This window comes from Lissotriton vulgaris, chromosome 2_1, assembly GCF_964263255.1.
Source record: "Lissotriton vulgaris chromosome 2_1, aLisVul1.2, whole genome shotgun sequence".
Taxonomy (NCBI): Eukaryota; Metazoa; Chordata; class Amphibia; order Caudata; family Salamandridae; genus Lissotriton; species Lissotriton vulgaris.
In genome coordinates, this window is record NC_141687.1 from 1,057,263,311 (window position 1) to 1,057,291,172 (window position 27,862).

General features: G+C 40.1%; 1 protein-coding gene across 1 annotated transcript in view; it reads right to left on the bottom strand.

Annotated features, from left to right (window-relative positions):
- Positions 1 to 351: 351 nt before the first annotated feature.
- LOC147731585 (ADP-ribosylation factor-like protein 6-interacting protein 6) overlaps positions 352 to 27,862 on the bottom strand; it is a 131,673-nt gene continuing 104,162 nt past the window's right edge. Inside the window, exon 4 of the mRNA XM_086956680.1 lies at positions 352 to 8,974. Within this exon, the coding sequence (XP_086812806.1) occupies positions 8,881 to 8,974 (94 nt within the window). The 3' untranslated portion in view covers positions 352 to 8,880. The remainder of the gene's footprint in view (positions 8,975 to 27,862) is intronic.

Here is a 27,862-nt window from a genome sequence, read left to right on the forward strand (position 1 = left end):
CTCAAGTGCCTATGGGGCGCTCCGTTCATTGGGCCTTAAATTTGTGATTAGTGGTATTGTCCCATGTTTCTTTTTTTCATGCAGCATCTAGCTGCTCTTTGTCTTTTTCCTTTGGGGTGCCCAGTCCCATCAGGGACACCCATGAGGTTTTCAGAGCTGTTGGGAGCTGTGAGGGGCACAAAGGCCCCTGATGACTCCCTGCATATGCAGGAAACCTACAGGGTAGGACAAAATGAGAAAAGGGGGAGCAGGATGGTACAGAATTACTGCACAAAGAACTTTTGACAGTGAAATTAGAATATCTCAGTGATCCTGTTGGAATAGAACATTGAGAAGCAGAGATAACTAAAGTAATCAACAGTTGTTGCCTTTATTAAAATACTGGCAGAAGTGTACACAGAACAACGCAGAAAACCAGACAATATCCAATACATTTCTGGGAGTAACAAAGCTGGTGTTATATGGTCATGGACCTGCGTTCACAGACCTGTAAAAAGATACACAATCCCCATGTGGTGAACAAGGAGTTAACACTAAGTAGAGGCACGACGGGTGAAACATCAGAAAACACATATTAAAAAATTACATTCTGCAAAACTTATACCCAGGTCAAGAAGATATGACTAAAAGGATAGGGAGAATGATAGTCAATTTAGTTTAAAGGATAGAGAAAGGCAGACTTCTCAATGACACAAAAGACTGGTTGGGTCAAAGCACTAAGTTTTACCGTATTAATGGAGAGATTTATAAAAGCACTGTGTACCTCAGAAGTCATGCTTTTTAAAGTCACTTGAAAATGGATCGCTTAGGCCAAGTGTACATTTGAGGCATTAATATTTGATAATAAAGAGATCGCTGGAGTCATTTCATAAATACATGTGCAAGCGTTCTGAACCATTTGGTTATGGGAGTTGTCTATTTTATGATGGGTTTGGGGGAGGAGGAGAACATTTTGATCTAAGTGTTCCGGTGGACTCAGACAGGCGGTACATTTTCCATTGCTCAAACAAAAGAAGAGATTACAGGAAAAAAGTACCTTCATATATTTACAGCACTCAATTTGTACTCTGTAATAAGCTGTTGGCAATGATTGCACTGTAGACAGAACGTCCTTAGGCGCTGTGACCTTACAATGTTTAACAAGGGTATCCAGAGCGAGCATCTCTTCCTCACATGCAGAAAACACACTGTAACAGATTATCACTGGCTAACCCAACCATCTTCCTACATATTTTCTCCGTAAGGCATGGTTAAAGTACGGCATATTGTAATTGGGATTTCTAGAGTGCATAATCACCACCAGGTCTCTAAGCGCTATGAGAGAAAGCCCTACTGTGGCACATGGTATGGTTATGATTGTTGTGCCCCAGGCTTCCATAAAGAGGAGTGTTTTTAGCTTCTTCCCAAATGGGAGGAGGGTGGGTTCCTTATGAAGATTTGCCGGCAGCTCTTTCCAAAGTTGAGGAATTAAGATTGAGAGGCTCTACCTCCTTTGGAGGCAGTGCTAAAGCGCGGACAGGCCAGCAAGCCTGCCTCTGAGGAGCGTTGAGACCTGCTTGGCGTGTAGCTTACCAGACGGTCTTTGATGTAGATTGGGGCCTGGCCATAAATGGGTTTGTGCGCGATGTAGAGGCCCTAGAACCTGGTTCTTTGCGTGACCGGGCGCCAGTGCAGCTGTCGTAGGAGGGGGTGTTGTGGGCCCTCCTAGGAAGTCTGACGATCAGTGTGGTGGCACCATTCATAATCACCTGCAATTTGGCAAACAACTTTTCTGGGAGGCCAATGTACAGGGAGTTTCCGTAATCCAGTTGTGACACTATTATGGCCGATACTGCCATTCTGAGTGTTGCGAAGGAAAGAAGGGGAGCTAGTTTCCGTAGCGGTCTTAACAGACCAACACATGTTCCTACTATGGCAGATATACCTGGTGGGTCATGGAGAGCTTGGCATCAATTTTAATGACCAGGCTTTTTACGGCCTGGGCAGTTTTAGGATTTGTGCAAAGCTATAGTGGCCATAAGAGGTCACTCCAGGGATTGGTGTCCGTGGCGATGGGCAGTACCTCAGTTTTATCAGGATTAATTTAGAGGGAATTGGCAGTCATCCAGTTGACTGTATATTTTACAATGTTTTGCATTCGTGTGTGGGCAGCAGGGGAGTTGTCTATCGGGATGATGATTTGGGTGTCGTCCGCGTAATTATAGACCTGGCACTCCATGTGAGTCAGTGCGGCCACCAAGGGCTGGAGGTAGGCATTGACTAAGAAGGGGGGACAACGCCGAACCCTGTGAAACCCCGCACGTAAGTTTGCCGGGAGTCAGACACCTGGTCAGCCAGCTGTATTCTCTGTGATCGGTCTGTTAGGAAGGACATGAGCCCTTTAAGAGCCGTTCCCTGGATACCCATCTCCGAGATCAATGACAAAAGTTGGTCATGATTGACTGTGTCAAATGCCGCAGACAGGTCTAGCAGGACCAGGGCACTTGGCTTTTTGTTATTGGCCCTGAGCCTGAGTTCATCCGTTACTGCCAGATTAGTTTGCAGTAGCTGATTTACTTCTATGTGGTTTGACAAGGATTTCAGCACGTGCTGTTCCAGCACATTTCCCAGGAAAGGGAGCTAGGAAATTAGCTTAAAATTGTTAAAGTTCTTTACGTCTGCCCCTGGTTTTTTTAAGAGGGGAATGACTTGTGCTTCCTTAAAATCGGTAGGGACGTGGCTAAATTCAAGAGACCGATTTAGTAGGGTGACGACCTCGCTCCCTACCCCTGGTAATGCCATACGGAATACCCTAGGTGGGCATATGCTTCTGTTTAATTGGATGTTGTGAAACATAGCTAGCAAGAGATAAGATCACTAGCCACATAAATGCATTTTTTCCTTACTTTGTTGCTCCTGCTTTCCGTCCTTCCCAATAGTTTGGGAACTCTGTTCTGCAGCCCCAATAATTGAGAGGGTGAGATCACATATGGGTGCCCACTGGTCAAGAACTTAGGATGCAGAAAATTTCTACAGTGGGCATTTGCCTTTTGAAAGTAATCAATGCTGCCTTACGTCTGGTACACTAAGCACAAAGTCGCAGTTGAGCTACTCTTGTGTCCGAATCCCCAGCTGGCAACAACAGCCTTTGCAAATCTGTGGCCTTGGTTAAGCTCAACAAAAGTGATGGAAGGATTGCTATACTTCTAAAAGGCAGGCATTCATTCCAAGCTAAATTTACAAGTCTTGACACCAGCTAGGCTTTGTGTAGTTTCTTCTTCCAGGGATTCAGGATGTCTTGGCTAAAGGACTAGAATAATTACTTCCTAGCAAAGATTACATCCTATTAAAACCTCTTGTTAGAACCACGTTGTCTTTATCTTCTGGAGAGAAAAGTTCTCCAATCCTTATTGCTTCAAGTAACGTGTCTTCGAAGACAATTTTCCATTTCATCCAGTCAATATCACAAGATGCCATTAACTTTAATGGTCTGTCTGCTAGGCAGCATGTTGAAGCCAGAACTAAAGTGAAATAACACTGTGGAATAGAGTCTTTGCTACAAGGATGCAAGTAAAAAATACACTACAAGTGTCAAGTAGATGAGAGAAATGGTCTCTGGGTCCATTAATGGTATTAGATGAGAAAATAATGTTGCTAAATTCTACAAGAATTTACTCATGATTAGTTTAGCATGAAATTTAAATGACGCCAGAGGAATTGGCGTAGTTTAAGGAAGTTTGCATTACCCAATATTCCTAAACTTATGCCATTACACCACTTTGCATAATTTACGCACCATTTGCTGTAAACATTTAATGGATGCGAGGATGCATTTCATGCTAACATTTTGCAAGAAATGCCAGATTCGCATTTTGCATACGATGCAGCTTTTTGCATAATTTCATGAAAGCAAATTATCAAAATTTTGCAACTCCGTTGTCAGATTAAGGAATAATTTGATTTTATAGGGATTCCCAGGGCCGGACTATGAAGAAATAGGCCCGGGCACCAAAATAAAAGTGAATTTCATTCATTAGTGAAATTGATAGATAAAAAAGTGGACTGTCTTTGCATATTTGGTCAGTTTTGAACTTTTAAAGATACGCTTTATACATGTTTTGCAAGGTATGGAAAAATGCTTGGATTTCAACTAGCTGCAGGCAATGATTTTTAAAAAAGAGAAATCAACAGTAAAAACTGGCCTTGCAGAGCACAAAACAAGCCCACTATGAGCCAAAAAACAGACTTGCACACTGACCTGTCTGACCAGCCGGTTGATCACTGTCTGATTGCTCTATAGGCCAGTCCAACCCTGGCGTTTCCTAGTGAAGTTTTTTCTGGCAGCAGACAAGAAAGGTTTGATTTTGACATGCTTATGTAGCTACGTGCTAGTTTTGGGGGATTGAATAGGTTCAAGATGGCCAGATCCACGCCAGATTTTCTTTATGTCCACATATGTAATGTAATTACACAGAACCAAATTTAAATAGTACTCATTTACTTTGTCGTTCATTATCCTGAAAACATGGCATGGACCACGCCATCCTGGACCTGTGTTGGATTCCCTGGTGGATCTCTAGAACCAGATTCTCACATTCATGAATGGCAGGGAGGGATAAAGAATTAGTTAATTCGTCTGAATCACAAAATCCGGAAAGTAGGAAAGGTCCAAAAGTTCCTGCTGGTTAGATGATGGAGGCTCAAAAAAACAAATTTACTTTGGCCAGAATGAGGCTATTAGAATATCTAAAACATGCTTGAATTCTTAACAAGCCAGTGCAGACATGGAATTGGCAGAAAAGCAAAGATAATCTTTCTCCAGCCATTGTGCACGCAGGGCATCTAATTATTTGCTCCTGCCAGATAAAAGGAGTGGGGAGGGTGACAGTGCTCTGTCACAAATAAGTCTATCTGATAAAAAACACACTTGCGAAATATTTACAGAAAGTTCATGTGATTCATTCAATCATCTGACATTTGTGAATAGATGACACAACCCGCACTAGGTGCCTGCATATATATATTCCTATTGCCTCCAAAAGGTAATGCCAAGGAGCAGACTTTCTTTGGAAACACCAATTTCTACTACTGAATAACTAACTGGTGTGGAGAATACATCTTTGTCTATTCACTCTCTCCCTGTTCCTTCTGTGTGTACGATGAGTACATGGCGAATACAGACATTTGCTTTCCTGAAGGAGGAAAAACATTACTTAATTCCCAGAAAGGTAGTTTTCAACTACCATGTGATGTATATGGCACGTCATTGTTTGGGCTGAATCCCTATTTAGTGCGAGCACCTCGTTCATACTTAAACGAGTGAATTATCATTATAATTTGCAAGTCTGATAAAGTAACAGATTCATCTTTGAAGAGGCTCGAGTCCCAAAACATCAGCACACAGAGTGAAAAATATTTTGAGTAGTATTTTTTCTTGATCCTGGCTCTCAAAATTGTTATCAATGATGACTAGAAAGAACTGTGCATGATAGGGGCACAAAAACAAGAGATGATGTGTGCTATTATAGGACAATACCTACAACAGAGGCCCAAATGTATTACTGAACAGAAAGAATAGAAACTCCCTATGTGAAGACTCCCCATACAGGATGGCACAATACAATGCCGAGAAAAAGCGGCTGCACAGTTTAATTTGCTTGCAGCCATCCTTCACCAGCATGCGCAGAAGAAGGGGGTAATATTTTGAAGGCAAATTTAAGGCAAAACAAAGACAGATGTCCTTTCTAATGAGGGGAGTTAACAAAAACAGAGCATATGTGTGAACTCCACGGAAAGTCACTTTGGTAGTGCAAAATAAAAATAGGAATTGGAAACATTTGGGGACAGTGTTGGGTTTATATCCTGTGGGAATTGCGTGGATGCTTACACTTAGTTCAGTTGGAAAACTTTTTTGTGGACTTGCATTCAGTGTAGAGATTTGTAACCAACGAGGCAGGAAAGAGCAGGAACATAGTCGATTATCCTGGAGCAAGTTTTTGGAAATCGAGTTGTCATTAAGGACAACTTTTATCTGGAATCATTATACATCCATATGAATGGTGAGATCAAGACCAGGAAAAAGACCAACTGGTTCAGATGCACGATAGACTATCTAAAATGATTGTCAAGCAACACATTCATGTGAGTTCTGCAGTGTTTATGGAACACGATGACTTTTTGCTGGTCGCATACCTTCTTTTATTAATGTGCATGGGATGTGTGGGGCTGTGTTTTTTGGGAATCGTTGGACTTTGTTGAGTCTAACAGGAATGATAGGTTACCCTAAATTCTTTTGTGATGGCTGGACAGAGGTTCCCAGTTTATCTCTCAATATTTCAGATTTTTAATTTTAAACAGCATAGTATGTGAACGGTCTGCTTGTTTTTTAAATCTATGAAAATATATCAGGAGTTCAAGAATTCCAGTTGCATGTTGTTTACTGTAAATGCTCAAGCAGTGAATTAGACAAACTAGTAAAGTGTACCAAGAGACAGCTGGATGTCCGGGAAAGTTAATGATATACGCTAACAAGCTATGTGAGTGCACACCTAGGGTTGCTTGAAATTACCTTTCGTACTCTGTAACATAGGGTCGTTCCAGAAGAATTTTTTTTTGAAAACGAGGTTTTAAACGGAAAATGTTTATTGTATAAGGTAGTTTCGAGGGGCCTGTATTATTGAATTAAACCAGGCTACAGTTGCCAAAAAGGTACCTGCCCATAATGCTTTTACAATAAGGCAAAGACTGTGTTGCTGAAAACTGGCAAAACATTTGATAGATTTTCAGATAAAGAGTGTAACAATAGATCTCACAGACTATTACTCTTTGGTAGGCCTCGGATTTATTACACCTGGTCTCTTTGCACCATTAGCCGAAAATTATTTGTACTGTGTGGTGTACTGCATACAAAAAAAGACAAAAATAGCATGAATAAGCCACAGGCTCACCTACAACTTTACAGCTCTGGGCAAAATATGTTGCCTCTACCTACCAGTTTTTCGTTTTAAACAGGTTAGTAATAATGCACATCTCCAAGTGATTTACAATATATTAAGGTGAAAGGTAAGTTTCCCATCGAAGAAAAGCCAGCCGAGACATTCACAATCAGATTTGTAACATGCATTTCTTCCAGAATAAATTATTTGCAGATGGGACGCTGCAATTGATAAATCAAACGCAGGACGTATACAAATATACCATAAACTACTTTAGTTTGGCAGTTAGTATACAAGAGAAAGTAAAATATGGGATAGTCACATAGTGATCCAGCGCATGTCCTTCTCTTTCCAATACAAAATTGGACTTATGCTGATTAAGGATGTGATCTGATGAATGAATTCCATCAAATCAAAGAAAATACTGTTGAATGGTGTAATGTAATTTATCAAGATCATTTGCAATAGTATGCAGATGAAAATGACCAATGATGGTTTTCTTTATATTGATTTGTATGTCCTTATTTAAACAACTGAGAAACGTACATAAATTAAATTTCCAACACAATACCCGTCTTGGAAGAGGTTTTAAAAGTACCTTTTGCTACACGTTTCCAGATGTTGCAAGAGGAATAAATAGAGACGGGTCGACGTAAGCCATGAATGATCATTTGACTTTATCTTTCATATGAAGGGATTCATGTCCAGAGTTACAGTAGCAACAATATTCGTTTTTATTTACAGACACAACTTGAATACGGATGATTCAAAGGCAACTGCAGATTTGAAAAAGTACAGAATATCCTAGCAATGACTTTGCATAGGAAATAGAACACATCTACACTCAGAACATTATAGGAACGCATAATACTAATGGTGCTTTATAGAGAAGATTTCCTTTAATGTAAGTGATGTTTGCAGTATTAAAAAAAAACAAAAAATATATATATTTATCATGTAGCAGGACCTTTATTTTGCCATGAAATCAAATGCGTTATAATGAACCGTGTCAACTTTTTTGTGCAAGTAAGTTAAAATGAATGAAACCTTTTGGACACAAAAATTCATTAAACTGAATTGGTGGTTTCTGACAACAGTCACAGAAGTGTAGCTGGATTATTAAAAAAAAATCTGTTCGGTGTTTGAACACGAAATGTTGACACTATTAGTCAGATGACAATATTGTGGTATTGTTGTGGGCTGCTGAACATTTTTGCACCACTTCATGAGAACTGAATGTTCGAATTTTTAATGGTACCAAAGTTTGTATCCCCTTAGGAAAAGTTAAACTCTGAATGATTTCTCTTACGATCTGTTCTTTAAATCCACCTATGTTTCATTTGAACATCTTTCACCATCTGTGGAACTTTCTTCAATAAAATCCTCTGGTTCTTAAGCTAAAATAATTGTCTGGAGGGCATGCAAAACATCTTAATTGATTTTGTAGATAATGAATAAAGCACCTGGAGGGGTTAACCCCTGCAGTACGATAAATTACGAGATGCTCACTTTTAGTTCAAGGCAAGATCGGGCCTCACCAGTAGCAAGCTCAGCTTCAGAAGTGGGACGTTGGTTTCTAGAATTGACTCCATAAATAGAAAGGCATAATCCTCTTTAAGAACGCTATTGCAAGTTTTTGTCCAACAGAAGTAGAAGCAAAGACACAGCCATGTGAAACTATTAGTGCATTATCATTTATGTTTAAAAAATCCATTTTGAACACTTGAAAAAAGGCACAATATGTTTCAAGCTTTAAACAATTCTTGAGTAATTACAAAATGAAAATTAACTGTACAAACCAGGCATTCATCAAAAGTTGCAAGTTGTGTAAAGCATTCACATTCTTATGTGAAAGACAAAATGTCGTTCCAAAGCGGTACAAAAAAACAGTCCATACAGCAGTTAAAATTCTTGAGTATCCTTGAGTATTTCCTTTGAATGTCCCACATAATGGCCAAGCACAGAATCACATCAAACTCCATACTACTGTAAGAGCTGCCACGATGCCATTGAGAAGTGCCATGCTATAGCCCATGTGAAAAGAATGTCCTGTCATTCTCCTAGGAAAAGAAAAAAACTAAATTATTCCACATAAAATAAGCATTTTATAAAAGGTTAAAATGGCATTTAGGACTTTCTATTTTATAAAATATGAACTTGAACATCAATCCCTAATCAATAATTCTGTTCCTCCATATAGGATTGTTATAAATAGGACAATAGCAAGATCATTTTTAACATACTTCATACATATGTGAAACTGTTATCAATGTAAATTTAAGAGTTTATGAAATTAGTTTCAAGAGGAGCTGCAAAAAATATAAATTATGATTTTCCACTGTGTTTATTTAGTTATTCTTGCAATACTCTGTAGGAGACAGTAGGTGACTAGCATTTAAAAAACAAATTTAGTGTAACGTCCAGGTCAAACACATCATTGGATGTTCTACATATTTGATGAATAGTGATTATTTGATGAATAGTGCTTTCAAAAAGCATAAGCAGCAACTCTTGTGCGTCACAGCGAATCTCTGGCACCTGCTGCGACCTCTTGAAAGATTAAGAATCTGTTGTGTTAGAAATGGGGGTCTCTAGTTGGCAGAGGTAGGTACCTTTGTCCAGATAAGGACCCTTGCTTTTAGGCAGGATAAGGGGGATACACTTCTAAAATAACTCCTGCTAAACCCCTTGGTAGCTTGGCGCCAGCAGACAGGCTGATCTCAGAGGCAGTGTGTAAAGAATTTGTGAACACATACAATAATACAATAAAAACACTACAAATGGACACCACACCAGTTTAGAAAAATAAGTAATCTTTATCTGAACCAAAACACGACCCAAAACGACAAAAATCCAAAATACAGTAAAAAGATATGCCTTTCAAATGGTAGAAATAGTTCAGGCAAAGCAAATTGCATATGCGACACAATTCACACAAAGTACCTTGGATGTGTCATGCAAACAACCAAAACAGGCTGCAGGGAAGGTGATGCATCGGTTCCTTTCCTCTGGGAAGGTGATGCATCAGTTCCTTGCTCTGGGGAGGTTATGCGCTGGTTCCTTACTGCAGCGCAGGGGAGGTGATGCGTCGGTTTCTTACCAGAGAGGAAGTGATGCGTTGTTTCTTACTCCGTGGGGAGGTGATGTATCCGTTTCTTACTGCGTCTCCCAACAATGCAACAGACTTGGAGCCTCAATGCAATGCGATGATCTGGGACGATGCGTGGATTCTTGCAGCCGCTTAGCAGGGCTTGCATCACAATCGGTGCGTTGATCTCGGACTTCAAAGATCGTTACACTCAATGTAGCGTGCGTGCGTGTCTCGAGCCGAGGATGGCATTGCGACGGATTCTTCAGAGATACATCGAAACAGGTACTAATGCGTCACACTTCTTCGATGTTATATCAATTTTATAGCTACCAGAGAAAAAAAGTTCTCTACAGGTCCAAAGCAACAGCAGGCACCTCTTGCAGGTCAGAACTCCCAGCAGGTCAGTTCAGGGGAGCTGTTGGTGAAGTATTTGTGTCCCTGTGACTTCAGAACAGGTGGTTAGCTCAGTTTCGCGCCCTTGGAGATCTTCCTCAAGATGGGGATACAGCTAACAGCAAAGTCCTTTTCTCCTCTCCTTGGCAGAAAGTAGCCACTGCAGGCCAACCACAGACAGCAAACAGGACAGGGGCAGTATTCCTCCTCAGCTTCTCCGGCTCTTCTCCTTGGCAAAGTTTCCTCTTGATTTCCCAGAAGTGATCTAAAAGTCTGGGCCTCACTTTTTATACACAAAAAAAGCTATGTTCTCTGAAGGCAGAGAGTGTCTGTACCCAGCCAAAAACAGTTCTGCCCTCACTGGTGCAGCTTCCTGGCAGGAGGTGGAGACAACCTTGTTGATGGCAGACCAGGCTCATTTAGGTGAAAGGAAATCTCCTCCGAGTACTATAAATGCAGCCCAGGTCTATTCAGCCCAAACCGGACTCATCAGGCTACCTGGAGCCACTTCTCCTCCCCAGCCAGTCATGCAAAAGCCAGACATGCAATACACAAACCTAGCAGGGGCATTCTCGATAGCCAAGTCAGAAAATTCCTACTTTTTAAAAGTGGAATTTTCAAACACAGAATGCAAAAATCACCCTCACCAAAATATCCAGTTTAACATTATGAGGTCAGGCAAACTAAGTTTTATTTTCCTACCTTGTTCCTGGGGTCAGTTATGTTTATAAGATGTAATAAACAAACTCCCTATTCTATCCTATGGGAGCAAGCAGCCTTGCAATAGTGGAAAACGAAATTTGAAGTATTTCACTATTGGGACATGCTACACACATCAGAGCATGTCCTACCTTTAACATGCAATGCACCCTGACCACAGGGGTACCTTGGAGATACCTTAGGGGTGTCAAACATGTAAGAAAAAGGAAGGTTAGGGACTGGCAAGTGTGTGCACTTGCCAAGTCGACATAGGCTCTACAATGGCAGACCAGAGCTATTTTTTACAGGCTGCTTCAGTGGGTGGCATAATCAGTGCTGTCGCCCGACAGCAGCATTTTATTAACAGGCCCTAGCCACACACAGTGCACTATACTAGGGTCTGACTAGTAAATCAAATATGCCAATCATGGAATCACTAATCCATAACAACAATTTACAATGGGAGCACTTGCACTTTGGCACTGAACAGCCGTGACAAAGTGCCCTAAGCATCTAGACCAGCAAAACGGAGTCCAACACACAGCAAAACACAGGAGGCAAAAAATACAGGGGAGGGCCACATCAATGGTGCCAGGTCTAACATGTTGGATAAGTGCAAATTCTATTGGGATTAAGTGCCCTGCACGCTTTTCCAAGAACAGGAAATACAAGAAAAATAGAAGGCTGAAAGTGTCGTGTAGTTGCTATTTTCCCAATAGGCTCTGCGCATTGGAATAACATAAACAGCAGTGTAGACGGAGGACTGAGGCCATCTAGGTCTCTACTGATTATGTTAGATTTAATTTAGGTTTGCGCCAGCTAGCTCAGAGGTCACTAGAAACTTTCTTGAATGAATAGGGAGGGGTTAACTTCCCTGGCTCAGACAAGAAGGGATTCAGTTTCTGACAACCGCATAAACATGACAACTTTGCTCCCTCAGAATAAGAGTGTATCTCTGGAGTCGTGTGAAAACAATAGGCAGCTATTTCACTCAGTCAATCGTGCATGCTTAGTTCCACCAGAATGCAGAGAAATAGAGAGACAGGCATTTTCAATAAAAGTGATGTTATTTATTGAGCAGTCTTCCTTCTCATGCAAGAGAAATGAATTGCCACAATTGCAATACTCATAAAGTAAAGTGCGTACAGTAAAAGTAGTATTATGAAATAATACTGTAAAAGCATCAATATGGTTTCTTAGCCATATAGTACTTAAAATAGATAAAATATATACATATATAAAAACATTGACTAATGTCCTCAACTGGTGCTTCTAACTACGCCTACCCCAGTGTACCTGACCTAAGCCTAATACTTGGGAAGGAGTAAGTAAGTAGCAGTTTAAGTTAAGTTGGTTAAGATAGCTTTGCCAAGAATCTGCCTCAAGAATTCTCCTAAGGGTTTAGTCAGCTCCTTATCTTGGTAATAGAATGGGAAGTCTAGTATCTCTTTCCTCAGGACTCGATATGCCAGCCACCCGCAAGAGTAGGCTGGAAACACCGGAGCTGGATTTTCTCAGCTGGAGAAAAAGACAGCGTCTCTCTCAGTGCGTCAAGACGTGAGGGGCGGCTTCCGTGGGCTCTCGCATCAGCTGGGCTCTCGGGCAAGTAGACGTCCGCTCTGCTCCAACACACCGTGTGTTTGCTTAAGGCAACTGTTGGTATTTTATACCTGGAAGGTGCCAGGTTTGACGTAAGGTTGGACATAAGAGTTCACTAAGAACTAACAGTTCTTGCCGGACTTCAGGAGTTCTTGTTCAAATCAAAACAAAAGCAGAGGGGAATTTCCCGGGCTGCTGGAGGCTTGGTTTGTTTAAAGAATGCGTTGTGCTTTCTAGGAGTCGATGGGAGTAGCCGTGTTGTGCTTTGGACTGCATGGGCTGTTACTGAATATGGATCTGATTCTTATGCCTTTATCAGGATATTATTCATTATAACCTCACAAGGGCATAAATCGGGAATATTGAATTAGGGTCCTAGATATAAACACAACACCCACTCCACAGATTAATGTCCATCATTACTAAAATACTAAGCAATAGTAAACATATAACGATGCATGTGTGTTTTCCAACCCACCCCAAAATACATATTTTGCATTTGAAATGGTATATGGTAAATACACGAAAATGAGAGTTGGTACTGTACGTTTTTCAAGCAGTGGCATCATTCAGTTAAATGCATATATCAGCTGAATGATTTGCGAAAATTACACATGAAATGGCTCTGAATACAGAAAAGAAGGTTGAGACCATTCCATCACATATTTATACAAATTGCTGTATATGTGCTAGAGGCTGAGGTAAAATATTGTCTCTAGTATCTTAAAATAGAAGCTCTGTTCTCTAAGAATAGTTCTACTTTTAACAGACTACCTTGCGCCAAAAAAAGTAAATATTTTGGAGAAGGGGAAAAATAGTTCCAAATATGTTCTGTAGTTTTGTTTTTCAAAAGTGAAGGCCGAATTCAGAGTTCAGGGAACGCTGTGTGCTCATTGTTTTTATTAAGAGTTATTCTCGTTGACTGGAGAGAACATTATTTCAAACAGACCCGCAAAAAATTGGTCTACCACATCAGGTGAAAGTTTGAAAATACTGCCACTGTGTAGTTCTCTGCGTGATTGCTATCATTGATGTTTGGATCAGCAATGCTCACAGAAGGCTGTACCTGTTTGGTGCTGCTTTCCTCTCGTACCTCGCCGCCACTTACTCGTAGTGGTGAAGTCTCAACGAATGCCGCCATCAGAATCGGTAGCCGCTGGAGACAACACAATGCATGAGTCGTTACAGGACCTAGCAAAGTATCGATATCCATTGGTACTGCTGATTGTAGTGTAAGACAGACGTCCTACACGCATTCTTCTCCGCATAGCAGACATCGAAGCACAGGTATGATGCAATCTTGCCAGATCGGTCTGAATGAAAGAAACCAGGTTGTACTTAGATCTCTTAGCTGGGCAATCCGAGGACCTTAGTGATACGGTCTCGGTATTGCATTCCTACGATCGTTTCTTCCATCGTTGCTAGAGTCTTGTCTGAGGATTGGCTTGCCATATCGGTGCAGAAGGAGCAAAAATAAAATTCCTGCTACGAGTCCCAAGATTAAGGGTAGGCCACCAAAGACAGAATGGACAAAATTCGGGACAATGCCCAGAACTGTTTCAAAGGGTGCTAGCAGTCCTGGAAAAATTGTCTTAAATACATGTGCGATGCCACTGGTATCAGACATGTTTAAGATTTGGCTTAGTATTTCTACGAAATGCACGGGGCAATTTGTCGATAAAAGGGAATGTATCTCTGCTGATGTCCTTGCCTTTTGCAGATCATACATTTCTTTTGATGACGTTAAAGGCACAGTTGTCTGTAAAAGAATAGACTTCATTCTGCTTAAAGTATCAATTCGAATAGAAGAGATATTCACTGAAGGCCATAACGCAGCCCCCATATCTGGATTGCTGTGAGGATACAATACTTGCATATAGCAAACGTCCCTGGAAGTTACAGTTGTCAGATAGGCTTTTCCTGGCAGCATGCCATAACAGCTGTGCCTAAACCCTAAAACACTACCCCCAGCATGACCCTACACTACTCAAACACTTCAACACTACCCTAAACCCTAAAACACTACCCCCAGCATGACCTTACACTACGCAAACACTACAACACTACCCTACCCCCTAAAACACTACCTCCAACCCCTATTACACTTTCCCCAGCACGACCCTACACTAAACAACCACCACAACTCAACACTACACTAACACAACACAACACTACACTACACAATCACTACCCCAGCACGACCCCCACCCTTAAAAATTAAACCAAAACCCACTTACCTTTCTCATCGTCGTGGTTTACAACACAAATACATTTACCATACATGCCTTTACAACGTAATTAGTTGTAAAGGCATGTGTGATAAAAGCACATGTGTTATAAAAAAATGCGGTATAATGGTATGCGGGCTGAAAGCAATTGCGGGATTATAGCATGCGGGCTAATGGTATGCAGGATAAAAAATGCGGGATAAGGGTTGATTACAGTTGCTTAATTTCAGCCAGTGTGGATTTCTCTAGCCACTCAAGGCATAGTTTCTCTACACTGTATGTTGTAACTATCCCTGGATGCTGTCTCTGGGAGTATCTCGGGTCTGGCCTAGTCATTTTGAACCCCTGTGTTTTCTTCAGGAATCTATCTTGACAGTTGTTTGAGTCTGTTGGCCAGATCAACCATTTTTTCCAATCAGGATGTGTTCTGTTTTGGTGTAAAATATGGGATACGTCTATCTCCACACCTGTAGTGCTGTCACTATCAGTTAAGGGTTTCGGAATAGACAGATTATTTAAGTCTTTTATCTTAGCTAGGCCAAGACAAGTAGTTTGTTGAATTGTGTCATTCAAAAATATCATTTGTTCTGGGATCATGCAGGCCCTGAATAATGCTTCTAGACCTTGTACTTGCCAATCTTTGGTACCCCAGATTGTTTTTGTTTCAATGGTGTTTTTCCAAAAATCGAAACCAGCTGTAGACGTTTTGTTATAAAAAATTTCAGAATAAATCAGTTTAGTATTTGTCAACATTGTTTTCATTGCTGGCCTAAATGACATTTTAAAATAAAACGTTTCTGGATCACTTATTAAATCCTGAGAAGTACTGGAATTTCTCATAAAATGTTTTTGAACTGCCTTTTGGCGGTGTTGGACAGTGTTCCCATTGGTTATAAGATAAAACATTTCTAGGCTGAGCAGTTTTATGCAAATAGTGATTACCATAGTGGCTATAACAGTATAACTCTTCATAGTTCGATGAACCCTGTAAATAATCAGGTTCTGTAAATTTTGCTGACTTTACTAAATCTGACATCATATTATTAATGTTTTCAAAGTCCCAATCATCAGAGAATGTACTGGGTGTCACAGTCACTTAATGAAACCTTGAACATGTGTGGATATTTCAAGAGTTCAACCGGGCCAAAAATGTCAATCAGTTCTGTTCCATGCTACCCCTCCGGGTATTGGATTTGCTGAGATGTTCACAGATGACAGTTCACTTTTCTCGACGTGGGAGGATGTGAGGCTTTAGGACCAAGTTGATGTTCTGACTTGCTGTGTCCATTGTACTATATTTTCCATCAATGAATTTTCCCAAGCATATAACCCTGATGAGCCAAAGCAGGAGAGTAAGTACACCTAACACAATCCAGAATTCAATCCATGGTGAAATCAGATCTGTTTCTTTTAGTTTGAGAAAAAATTCAATTACTTTGTCTTTGCAACTTTTTGTTGCAGGCGTTGCTTCATGCTCGCTTGGATCTTCAGGGAAGTCGTCGAAGTTGATGAAGTTGCCGGATGCAGTTCTATCAATTGTTGTATTTATTTTCGGATTTTTATTAGCTTTTGTATTTTTCTTTGTTTCATCAGCATATTCAGAGGCTACTTCATTGTAGACTGGTGTTTCTTGACGAACTGTTGAAATTTGGGTTTCAAGAGGCACAAGTTCCATGGGATTATTGCATAGTCCTTTGTTATTCACTGGAGGTTTCTCAATGTGATTAGTCTCTCTGTATGAGCCTCTTGGATTGTAGCAAATTTGGGTATTCTGTTATTTCTTGGGAGTCCACTGGGCCTACTACTTATTATTGGCCACATGTTTGTGGTTTTACCAGGTCGATGGATACAACTCTGTTCTCCTTTTTACCAGCAAGAGGCGGTAGTACAACTGATCTTGTTCCGTTGATGGCTAAGACAGTTACTGCTTTTCTGTAAGAAGGCCCAAATTCCTTCTTTACCCCGATCTTCTCTCTGACCAGATCCCCAATCTTTGGAATCCAGACAGGTCTTGCTGGGACAGGTGGTTTTTCTTCAGTGGTTGTCGGCTGTTGTTTCAACTTTATGTTACTCAGGTTTTTTCTTGTTTCATTTAAATGCTGTAAAACAGCCAAACGGTCTTTGATATCAAAGGATTTTTCTTCTACCACTGAAGTATGACTATCAAGGTCCTGAATTTGCATTCTGATCCCGAACAATAGTTCGTATGGAGTGAGACCTTTTAGAGAATTTCTTGGCAGATTATTAAAACTACGTTGGACACTTGTTAAATGTTTGACCCACCCAACACCTGAACCTAATACCCTCGCCGTTATTGATTGCTTTATGTCCCGTTTTTTTCTTTCCACAACCGCATTTCCCTCAGGATGGAAGGGAGAAGAGTACCGCAATGCGATGCCCATGCTGTTCATGGCCTCTTAGTAAGCTCGAGAGCTAAACGCAGGACCCTGATCAGAATGTAGCATGCCAATTGCGTATGTGCCGATAAAGACTCGCAAATCTTTTATAACAGTTCTGGCGCCAGCCGAGCGCTGGGGTCTACATTTTTAAGTGAATTTAAGTCTTAATTATTACTGGGACGTATTTCTCCAACTGGATTTCTGCGCTATAGATAGCTTGATGCTATCTAATAGTGGTATCTGGGCTACCGGCTGGACAGGTTCACATCTGCGATCTCTGTTGCAGTCCTTGCAATTTTTTGCAAAATAGTAGATATCTATGCTCATTCCCGGCCACCGGTATTGTGATTGTAATTCCATCAGAGATTTCAGGATCTCTTGGTGCCTCAGACCCAGTCCCATGTGTGCGTCTTCAAGTAAGAAGACTCTCCGGTTCGTGTTTGGAATTACTCTATCGCCCACTCCAGGGATTCGAGCAAACAGAAAGGAGTTTGCATCAATTATGTATGTATTACTGAGTGGATGTGTGAGAGGTAATGTTGAAAAATCGCCTTTTAATGACGCTTTTACCGCCAGCATGGTTTCTCCATCTATGTGTTTTTCTGAACGCTTTTTTGTGGCTACTGAAGCCGGTTGAACCGCTCCGGCTGTGGCTGTGTTAGCCAATGAATTCCCTGCAACGTGAACGCCATCACGTTGATGACTCAGTGCGTGTATCACGTGAGTCTTTTGTAGTTCTTTCTGCAAAAGAACTACTTGTTCCCAAAGCGATTTATGCTTTATTGTGGCACCTGTGTCATCTTTGTAACTGTTTTGTCTCCATGTCTGCATGTCCCTGTTGTATGACTTGACGCAAAAATACGAATCACACACTATTAGTGAGGGGAATTCATGATCGGCATTTTCAAGCGCCATCTTTAAGGATCTTATTTCAGCTCGCTGAGCTGAACAGTTTCTGAGTGATTCAGTTTTGGTAATCATCGGTTTGAATTTACCAGAGCGCCAGCGACCTTTAACAATCGCGCACGCTGCATTGTAGGACTTTTTATCTACATCATAGTGTTGTGCGAATCTGTCCATGTAGATCACACATTTGTATTGTGCGAGAGGCAGAATTTTGATTGGCAGAGGATATTCTTTTTCATTTTCTAGATCATCTAGTTTTTTCAATTTTGGGTCAAAATAGTATTTCACGTCTTCTGTAGCAAGAGAATTTTCCCATTGTATCCATCTTGGATCTAATGCCACTGTTTCCAGGTTCGGTGGACTTGTTAATGCCTCAAGGGCTGATTCCGCTGTAAAAACAGTTATTCTTTTGCCTTGGGCTAGGGCTCTTTCTTTTGCTACAGCAGTTTGAACCGCTGTCAGAATTTTTTCTGTGGAGCTGAATTTCATTTCAGCTGGAGTGTACAAGTGTGATTTGTAAGCTATAGGTACCGTTTCTCCCTCCTTAGAGGTCAGGTATGTGAATCCGCATTTTCCTGGGATTACTCGGATTACAAGGTTGCATACGTTGTCGCGAGTTTGCAATTTTGTTTTGGTTAACATGTCTGTTTGTAAAGATCTCAAAATCTCTGTGTTTTTGAGTCCAATTGATTTGTTTGAAATCAGGTTTTATTCATTCATAGAGAGGTTTAACCCTCTCTGCATAATTTAGAATGTATGTTCTTTCGAAATTGAGGAAACCTAGTATTGATTGTAAATTCTTCAGCGTTTTTCGTGCTTGGAGTACAGCACATTTCTCTAAGAAATTGTCTGCCAGGCTTTTGCCTTCACTTGATAATTCATATCCTAAAAATAGGACTGTTTGATGGGCAATTCTGGACTTTGTAAAGTTGAATTTGTAACACTCCAATGCAAAACCAAGTATTATGGTATTCACTCTTTTTAAGTGAGTCTCCAGGTCATCATCTGTCAGATAGATGTCATCGACATATGATAATGCCTCTTCATCATATATTTGGAGTAATTCTGTTACTCTGGCTGAGAATAATCCTGGGCTATTCTTGAATCCCTGTGGGAGTCTGCAAAATTGTTTTTGCGACCCCATTATTGAGAAAGCGGTCAAATACCTGCTTTCAGGTGCAATATTTTGACAGAAGAATCCACTAGAGATGTCCAATGTCGTTTTATATTTTTTTGCGCACAATGTTATTCATTAGTGCTGCACTATGTGAGTTTTGTACTGCAAATGTTTTACAACAGGAGTTAAGGTGTCTGTAGTCCAAGACTAGATGATATGAATAGTCTGGTTTGGAGAAAGGAAACCAAGGATTGTTCATTTGTGAGGTGCATGTTTCAATCAGCCCTTGATATTCAAGTTGATCTAAGATCTCCTTGCCTTGTTTTTTAGCTTCTTGTTTTACTGGGTACTGCCTTTGTGCAGTGGGCTGATTTTTTAACTGGATTTTGTGGTTGGGTGAGTCCTCATCCCATCCTACATGATTTTTGTATAAAGCAGGAGCTTGGGCCACTGCCCATTTTCTTGCCAATGTGCATTTTTTATGAATCAGAATATGATTTGAGAAGGCAGGCATAATCATTTGTTCGCCATGAGGGCACTCCCTGACAAACTCTTGTGGCCAATCTTTTTCAGCTAACAGGATATCATAAACTTTAGAAAGTTTTTCCCAAAAGAGACCTTTTTTTTTCCTGGTTTTATCTCCCTCCATATGTAATGTTATTTCATACAGTTTATGGGGCACACTAACTCGTGTGTCTGCAGTTTCCACCTGAATGTATTCATTCGTGTCCACTGTCTCCAGAAGATTCATCAGGATCTTGCGAGCTATGCTCACTTCGGCTGCACTGTCTAGCATTGCCTGTGCCCACTCTCCGATTTTCAGTTGTGTCCTCAGAATTCTCAGCATGTTTAATTTTAATATTTGCTACCTTCTTTCTTGGAAATTGTGATTTCTTACTTTGATGAGCAGGTTCTTTGTCTTTGGACTTGACGTGCTCTTCTGTGTTCTGACCGTCCTCTTCTTTCCGATTTCTGTGAGGAAGTCTGAAAAGATCGAGAGGGACGTGTATCAACATCTTGATATCTATCGGGTTTTTTCAAATTATCCCTATTTCTAAGATTATATCTTTTCTCAGAGGGCTCCCTTTGGGGAGACTTGCCTTCTCGGGTAGGAGATCTTTCTCTACTTCGAGGAGACCTTCCTCTGGACTGGAAACGTTTTTCTTTGGGACTGGATTGTTTATTACCATCCCAGCTCTTTTTTGGAGTATTCAGATTATTTTTAATATAGGTTTTTTTCAGGTTTTTCAACTAGTTGGGGTTTTACCGGTTTACCACCCAAACTATCTCTCCCTAGTTCTTCATAGCATTTTTCTATGATTTTAGCAAGCTCAAATGGTTGGTCTCCTATATCGGTCTCCTTCAATTTCTGGCAGATTGCCACACATGCTGCTTCTCCTTTTATGTTGGCTAATAATATAGGCGAGACCTGCTTGAAGTCCTTCAGTAATTTCATACCCAGAGTTAAAGCAGGTTCTGGACCGTATTCCTGGACTGACATTTTATCGATGTCTGGATGTGGTGTGTAGCTGGCTAGAACCGGCCACGTTGCTCCTGGTCTACCTAGTGGACCGAGCCTGGTGATGTGATCATTATGTTTTAGTGATAGGAAACAGGAGTAGGACCCATAGACCACACTGGGACTGGGTATGAAGTATATAGAAAAGACAATGTCCCAATAGGTAGCAGTTATGTATGCAAGAAACATTACATAGGAAGGAAACAAGGAGTCTCAATTTGTCAGTACTTCGCTTGTAATTCACAAATTAGTTGAAAAGTTGAAATATTTACACATGGGAATACAGTTGAAAGCAGCACTGTACAAGAAAAATCATGTGACAACCCAAAGGGCACTTGGTGACAAAGTGATATGTACAAGTGAAAGAGTGACGACGCAAGTGATGGAGGTGAACAGCGTGGACGGCGCAATGTGACAAGTTTATATACAGTGAAGGCTCAATGAAAAATACGTTTTAGTCATTCAAAACACAATAGATCCTAGATATGAGCCAAACGCTGTAGTGCGCCCAACAGTTGCGCTGTAGTGTCGACGGTGTTTCGATGGATTGTGATCTTTTTCAGGACTGGGCTGACGAGTAGGTATAGTGCTGGGTTTATGAAGGACGCTGGTCTACAAGGTACTAAGGGCGTCAGGGCGCAGTTGAATCCATGGTTAAGTCAATTTAGTAAGCTGCACGGTTCTTCAGGACAACGTTATTGAGTCAAGTTCGGCATATCTGAATTCAAAGGACGTAACTTCCGGAATGGACGAGGAGCAGCGTCTGAATAGAATCTCGTTGCTCCCGGGAAATAAATCCCGGTTGAAGCTTCAATCGGAACGACATCGGGTAATTTATTTCCCGGGAGCAACGCAATTCTATTCAGACGCTGCTCCTCGTCCATCCCGGCAGTTACGTCCTTCGAATTCAGATACCATGAGGAATTCAGGATTGTGAGACGCCAAACTCACATTATATCCTTTTTGATGAATTGGAAATAGCAGTAGCTTTATTGTTGTCTTTAGAGGTCCTGACGAAAGCACATGGCTTAATCTCTTGCCTTCAAGTGCTGAAACATGTTGACCACTTCTGTTTAGGACAGCTATTTGTTAAAACTGGCCCTTGAGTTTTCGTTTTTAATCTTTGATCGTGACTGACACGAATAAAGTTTATAGTTTGTTCACGCATCAATTTTACTTTTTTGCATTTCACTATTTGCACTGCACTTTAAAAAAAATCTGTTCCCACATACTCCATCTTGCTGATCTTGGTAACTATACCTTTCTGACATTCGAAAGCTCTGGTATTTATAGAGCTAGTTTGTCACCTTTCACACTAAAGGATACCCAAATGATGAAGCTGATCACCAGGCTTGGTGAATGATGGGAATCCATACACATACATTTTTATGTTATTTTGCCATTCCACAATATTGATTCTTGTTAAGAACTTTCTTCCCTTGTTCTCTTATCATTTAGACGCTGGACTATACTTTGTATTTACAATTCTTGGCTGAAGCCACACGATTAGGACTTCCACATCGAAAAACACACAGTGACATCATTAGTTTTTTTTCTTTTGCCTTCTGAATAGATGAGTTTCTTCCCCTTTTTGTGTCCATCCTTTACTCGCAGAGCATTCACTATTTTAGAAGTACTGGTGTCATTATGGCCTGACATTTCCTTGAAATATGCAGCTAAATTCTCTACTGCCGTGGCTATAGTGATAGCCATTTCTAAAATAGGTCTTCGGTAGAAAGCAACCTTTCTTGAATCTTTTTGCTGTGTGTTTTTTCTATCAACAGGTTACAAATGATTTATCCTTGGATTCCATGTAAAGGCAAGTGGTGGCTAGCTGACGTAAAGCTGACACTAAGTCATTTATTGATCAAGTTAGCCAAACAGATAGTCACCTTGTTGTTGGTCTCTCTGTATGAATTTATGTCTTTCTTGATACTATATTCTAATGGGAGAAAAAAAGAGTAATGCAAAGTTCAAAGTTTTTTATTTTTGTTACGGTACTCTTACGAGGACCACAAATAAAATATACATTTATACATTCCATATTAATACATTTTCAATGAGATTTTCAAAAACTTAAAAATTCTATAACAAACGAATTCATTAGGGGGGCTTTTACATAGTGATAAAAAGTCTTGTGAGCTAGTGATCCTGCAGGACCGATAGATGGGCTTAAGACATGTTGACCTTGCATTTACAATTTCTGCATTAGGGCATATAAAAAATAAGTGTTCCAAATTTTGGTTGCCTCCTTGACAAAGGGTACAAAGGGCAGAGCTGTCGGGCCTCCACGAGGAAGTAAAGGTTTGTACAGGAAGTGTTCCAAGGCGCAACATCATAATTGCACGCCTTGCGCCATGTTGAAGAGTATACTCTAGGTAAGGCTGACGTTGTTTGTATTCCTGCGAGGCTACATAAAATTTGTATGACGATAGTCTATTACAATGAGAGTGATCAATCTCGTAGCTCAATTTGGGAGTGAAGTTTTTTAGAAAAAGTTTGAGTTGAGCTGGTGACCACGTAGACAACATTTCCACATTGACTTTTGCAAGCTGTAGAGCCTCTCGCATATTTTTAGTAAAGGTAGTATGAGTAGAGCTACTCTCGAATGTCTCTACTTTTAGCAATCTTCTTAAAGTACCTTCTTTTGAAAGAAGAAGATTATGGGCCCACCTTATGATGCTCGCTATAGCTGTAGCATATGCGCTCGTGATGGTACATTCCAGTCTCAATGCCTGTACTGGGGTAGATGTTGAAATCTTCAGTAGTTTTTTCAGTATTCTTCCTTCTGTTAAATCCATATATGACCATTGATTTAGAGGAATATATTCCGAGGCATAGGACAGGACCGGTGTGATTTTAGCTCGATAGACTTGAATCAGTGCAGAGAAATGTCTATGTCCAGTGGCCGAATATAAGCGGGACAAGGCCCCAGCATGCAGATCACTTTTCCTTTTCAGGTGGTTGATTTGATTGATGTTGCTCATGTTTTGTGAGAAAATTCTACCCAGATATGTATACTCCTTTACTTGTTCTAGTTTCTCACCTCCCAGCTTCCATTCGTACCGTACCCTTTTCTTCTGATTTGAAAAGGCAACCACTTTTGTTTTGTTCGTATTTGGGATTAGGTAATTTTTTCTTGAGTACTTATATAAAATATCTAAAAGATTTTGTAGTCCAAAAGGTGTTAGGTCAAACATGACTATATCGTCTGCATACAGCAGGGAATGGATATATTCAGTGGCTATCTTAGGAGGAGTACATATCCCTTGCTGCAGTTGGGAAGGTAGGTCACTTAAATACAGTGAGAATAAAATTGGAGCCAAGAGGCACCCTTGTTTCAGGCCATTTGATGTTCGTATTACCTTCGATAGGCCCTTGTCACTTCCCATTTGGACGCGGCACCAGGTGTCACTGTGTAGATTCACTATCAGATGTAATAGCTGCTCCGGAATCCCCATTATTCTCAATTTTGACCACAGGGTCGGTCTATCCACTCGATCGAAGGCTGTCGAGTAATCGATGAACGCTGCGTAAATAGTTTGTTTTTTCCCTGTTGCGTACTTATCTAATATAGTTTGGAAGATTGCTACATTGTCAGTGACAGAATGGTGTGGGCGAAATCCGGACTGAAATTTAGGAATTAGACCTAATGAGAAAGCCCAATTTTTCAGCCTATCCAGGATTTCTGCTGCAAAAACCTTCCCAGCAGCGTCCATGAGGGCAATTTGCCTATAATTTCCCGGTATGTTTCTTTTTCCTTTTTTGAAAATCGGGATTATGATACTTCCTTTCCAGGAATTTGGCATTTGACCACTGTCGAATACATAGTTAAATAGCGGCGAGAGCACCGTTCCCCACTCTTTATGGTCAATTTGGTAGACCTTGACAGGTATCTGATCGGGGCCAGATGCACCTGTGCTCCTTGCCTTCCTGATATTCATAGAGACTGACACTGCCGACGTTTTATTGATCTTAATATCGTTAGTTTCCACGTTTTCTCCTCCCAATTCTTCAATTTTTATATATTGATTCTGTTTGTATAGCTCACGTAGGTATATGTCCCAGTTTTCTTCTGATACAGGTGTAGCCTCCAGCTTTTTTTTGGATCCTGTCATTGTTGCGATCAGTGACCAATATTTACGTTGATTATTATGTTTAACTGCTAGCTGGATTTCAGTCCAATTAAAGTCCTGCTTCAGTTTTTTCTGTTTAGTTTTTTCTCGTCGTATTTGATTCTTTAATCTATTTATTTCCTTTTTGTTTACTGACGAGAATTCCAGATACTGGGCGCGTATCAGTCTATTGATTTGTTTTACGACTGGTTGATTCCAGTTTTTATTCTTGTTTTTCCATTTTCTTTTTGCTGGTCTGTGGTATTCTAGCTTACTTTGCAGAGCTTGTTTGAGATTATTCGTTAGATGTTCGAAGTTCTTTACAGGGTCATCTGAATATATGTTGGTCAATATATTGGTTTCAGTAATTAGTTGCCGCAGATAGTCCAGATTTTCTGTCCCCCAGTAAATGCGACGCCTAGTTGTGTTTACTTCCGTTTTTTCTGTAAGAAATAGTGGCTGGTTATAAAAAGAGGACGGTGCAATCCAGTGGGTTGAAAGGTTTAAAAGAGCGTGATCACTTTCTGCAGTGAATATTATCGAAAGTTGACTCATTTGTTCTTTTCCTTCGATCCCGCATATAAAGTAATCAATAGTTGAAGGAGATCCATTTCCTTGCCGTGTGTATGTTGCTGGTATATCACCATTGATGTTACCGTTTAATATAATCCCATTAATGCCAGAGAGAAAAGCTAGTAGTGCGCGTCCCCTCTTATCCGATTTAGTTCCTTTTGGGAATTCAGGGAGTGATGATTCCAGAGATTCCTCTTTGAGAAGACGAGCCCATTTCTTTAACTCGCAGTTAGAAATTTTAGCATTCAAGTCCCCCATTATGAGGTATGGCAAGTGAGATTGATCATCAATTATATGAGTGATAATTTCCATTAGGCGGTCAAACAGCAAATCATTATTATTACTGCTGGGAGGTGCGTAAATATTGAAAAGTAATATTTTTTCTAGTTTGGCTGAGGCATGGGTTCTAAGGGATACTTTTAAACATTGTAGATTGTCTGTGTTTGTGTTAATTATTTCCTGTGACCAAGAGTGATCTTCTTTTAATAATATTGCCAGACCACCCTTGGCGTGTCCCCTTCTTGATCTTTTTGCCAATGTTTCGTATACATAGTATCCTTTTTGAGAAAAGGTATTGATTAACCAGGTTTCCTGGAGGGCGATGATATCAGGGGAATTTTTAATTGCATGTTTCATTTTTATATCAGTTTTCCCTGCCAGGTTCCAGGACAATAACGTCAGACCTTTGCTAAACTTCGCGTTGTTGTAAATTTACCATTTTTTTGCTGTTTAAGGTTTCTGATAACCATGCCCATGATTTTATTGAGTTCTCAGTGTTGCTAAAGGTGGGATTCCGAGTCCAGACTGACCTCTCTCCTTGAATTACTTGTATTTTAAGTAGATCTTTCCTCATAGTACTTGATGCTAGGTCTCCCCAATTAGAACTGTTGTTTTCTTTTCTTCTGTGAGTTTGTCCTAATATACCATTATTTGAGTTGTTGGTTTTGAAATCTTCCACCGAGATTACATCATAGCCATTTTTGTGAAGAATTTCCTTCTCTCTGATTATTATTCCAGGCAAAACCGGTGAATAAAAGGATACCTGTACTAGTTTGTTATTTTCTTTTATAGGAAACAGGACTAAGTCAATTTCTTTGCTGGTCAGAGAATTCAAGGATGGAATTTCTTGTAATAGATTGATGATTTTACCGCGATTAAACGGCTCCTTATCTGAAGGAAATAGCTCTTCAATAGTTATGTGTTTGGATGGATTTATTTCCCATGATTGGAAATTATTGTCATATGGTTCTTTTATGTCCATGTTATTTTGCGATGTTGGTCTATTTTCTATCGGAGGACAAAATTCATCTGCTTCAGGATTTAAGGGTTTTTCTGTTGATGTTTTTTGAATTACTGAAGTGTTCACCAGGTTTACAGGATTGAATTTTTGGAATTTGAGCCTATTCCCTTTTTTCCTCTGTATTCTCCTCATAGGTTTTCTCTTCTTCTTCCCCTTTACTTTTTCCCTAGTATTACTTTTTTCAGACTGTTCTCTTTGGTTGAAATTCTGTTCAGCAGTAACTCCTGATAGCTCAGTTTTATTTTTTCCGATATTCTGATCGCGATTGTTATCGGATACTTTATTCGAAAAAATCGGATAGTGTTTGGTATTGTTCTCAGCTTTGATTTCCAGTTCTTCTTTGAACAGTTTTTTAAGTGAATATGTGATAGGAGGTTTTTCTTTGTTTTTTGATCCATTAGTTTTATTGTTGATTATTAGTACGTCGTTCGTTTGTGTGCTTGCTTCCTGTTGTTTTGGGGTGGCACTTCCATTTTTATGAAATTCATCTGTTTGTTGTGATTCGACTTCTCCGGTTTGTTTTGATGAGACTTTAGTTAGATCTTTTTTCTTTTTTTCTTCAACCAGGAATTTAAGTATTCCTATTTGTACGTCTAAAGTATCGTCTGAGTTAGCTAAAATGTGTCCAAGATGTGTTAGTACTGAGTCCAGAATTTCTTGCAGTGAGAAGAGTGCTTTTGATATGGGAGAGGCAGAATTTCCAGAGTTTAGGTTTATAAAATTCGGGTCTGATAGATTGGTCAGATTAGAAAAAAGGTTAGGTGATTTTTCTGGCGAACTGGTTTGGGGATGTCTTTGACTTAGCAATATTTCTTTATTTTCTTCTTCGGTCTTTGAGTTATGATTTACGGATACGTTGAAAAATAAGTCGTTGTCCTGATTTTTTATAGGTGTTATAGTTGTTATTTGAGACACAACTAGATGAGATTTTTGACATTCTTCCGAAGGAGAGTAATTTGCCAAATTACTCTCTATTGTTATTTGACCTTGTTTGTTGGATTTCTGGTCA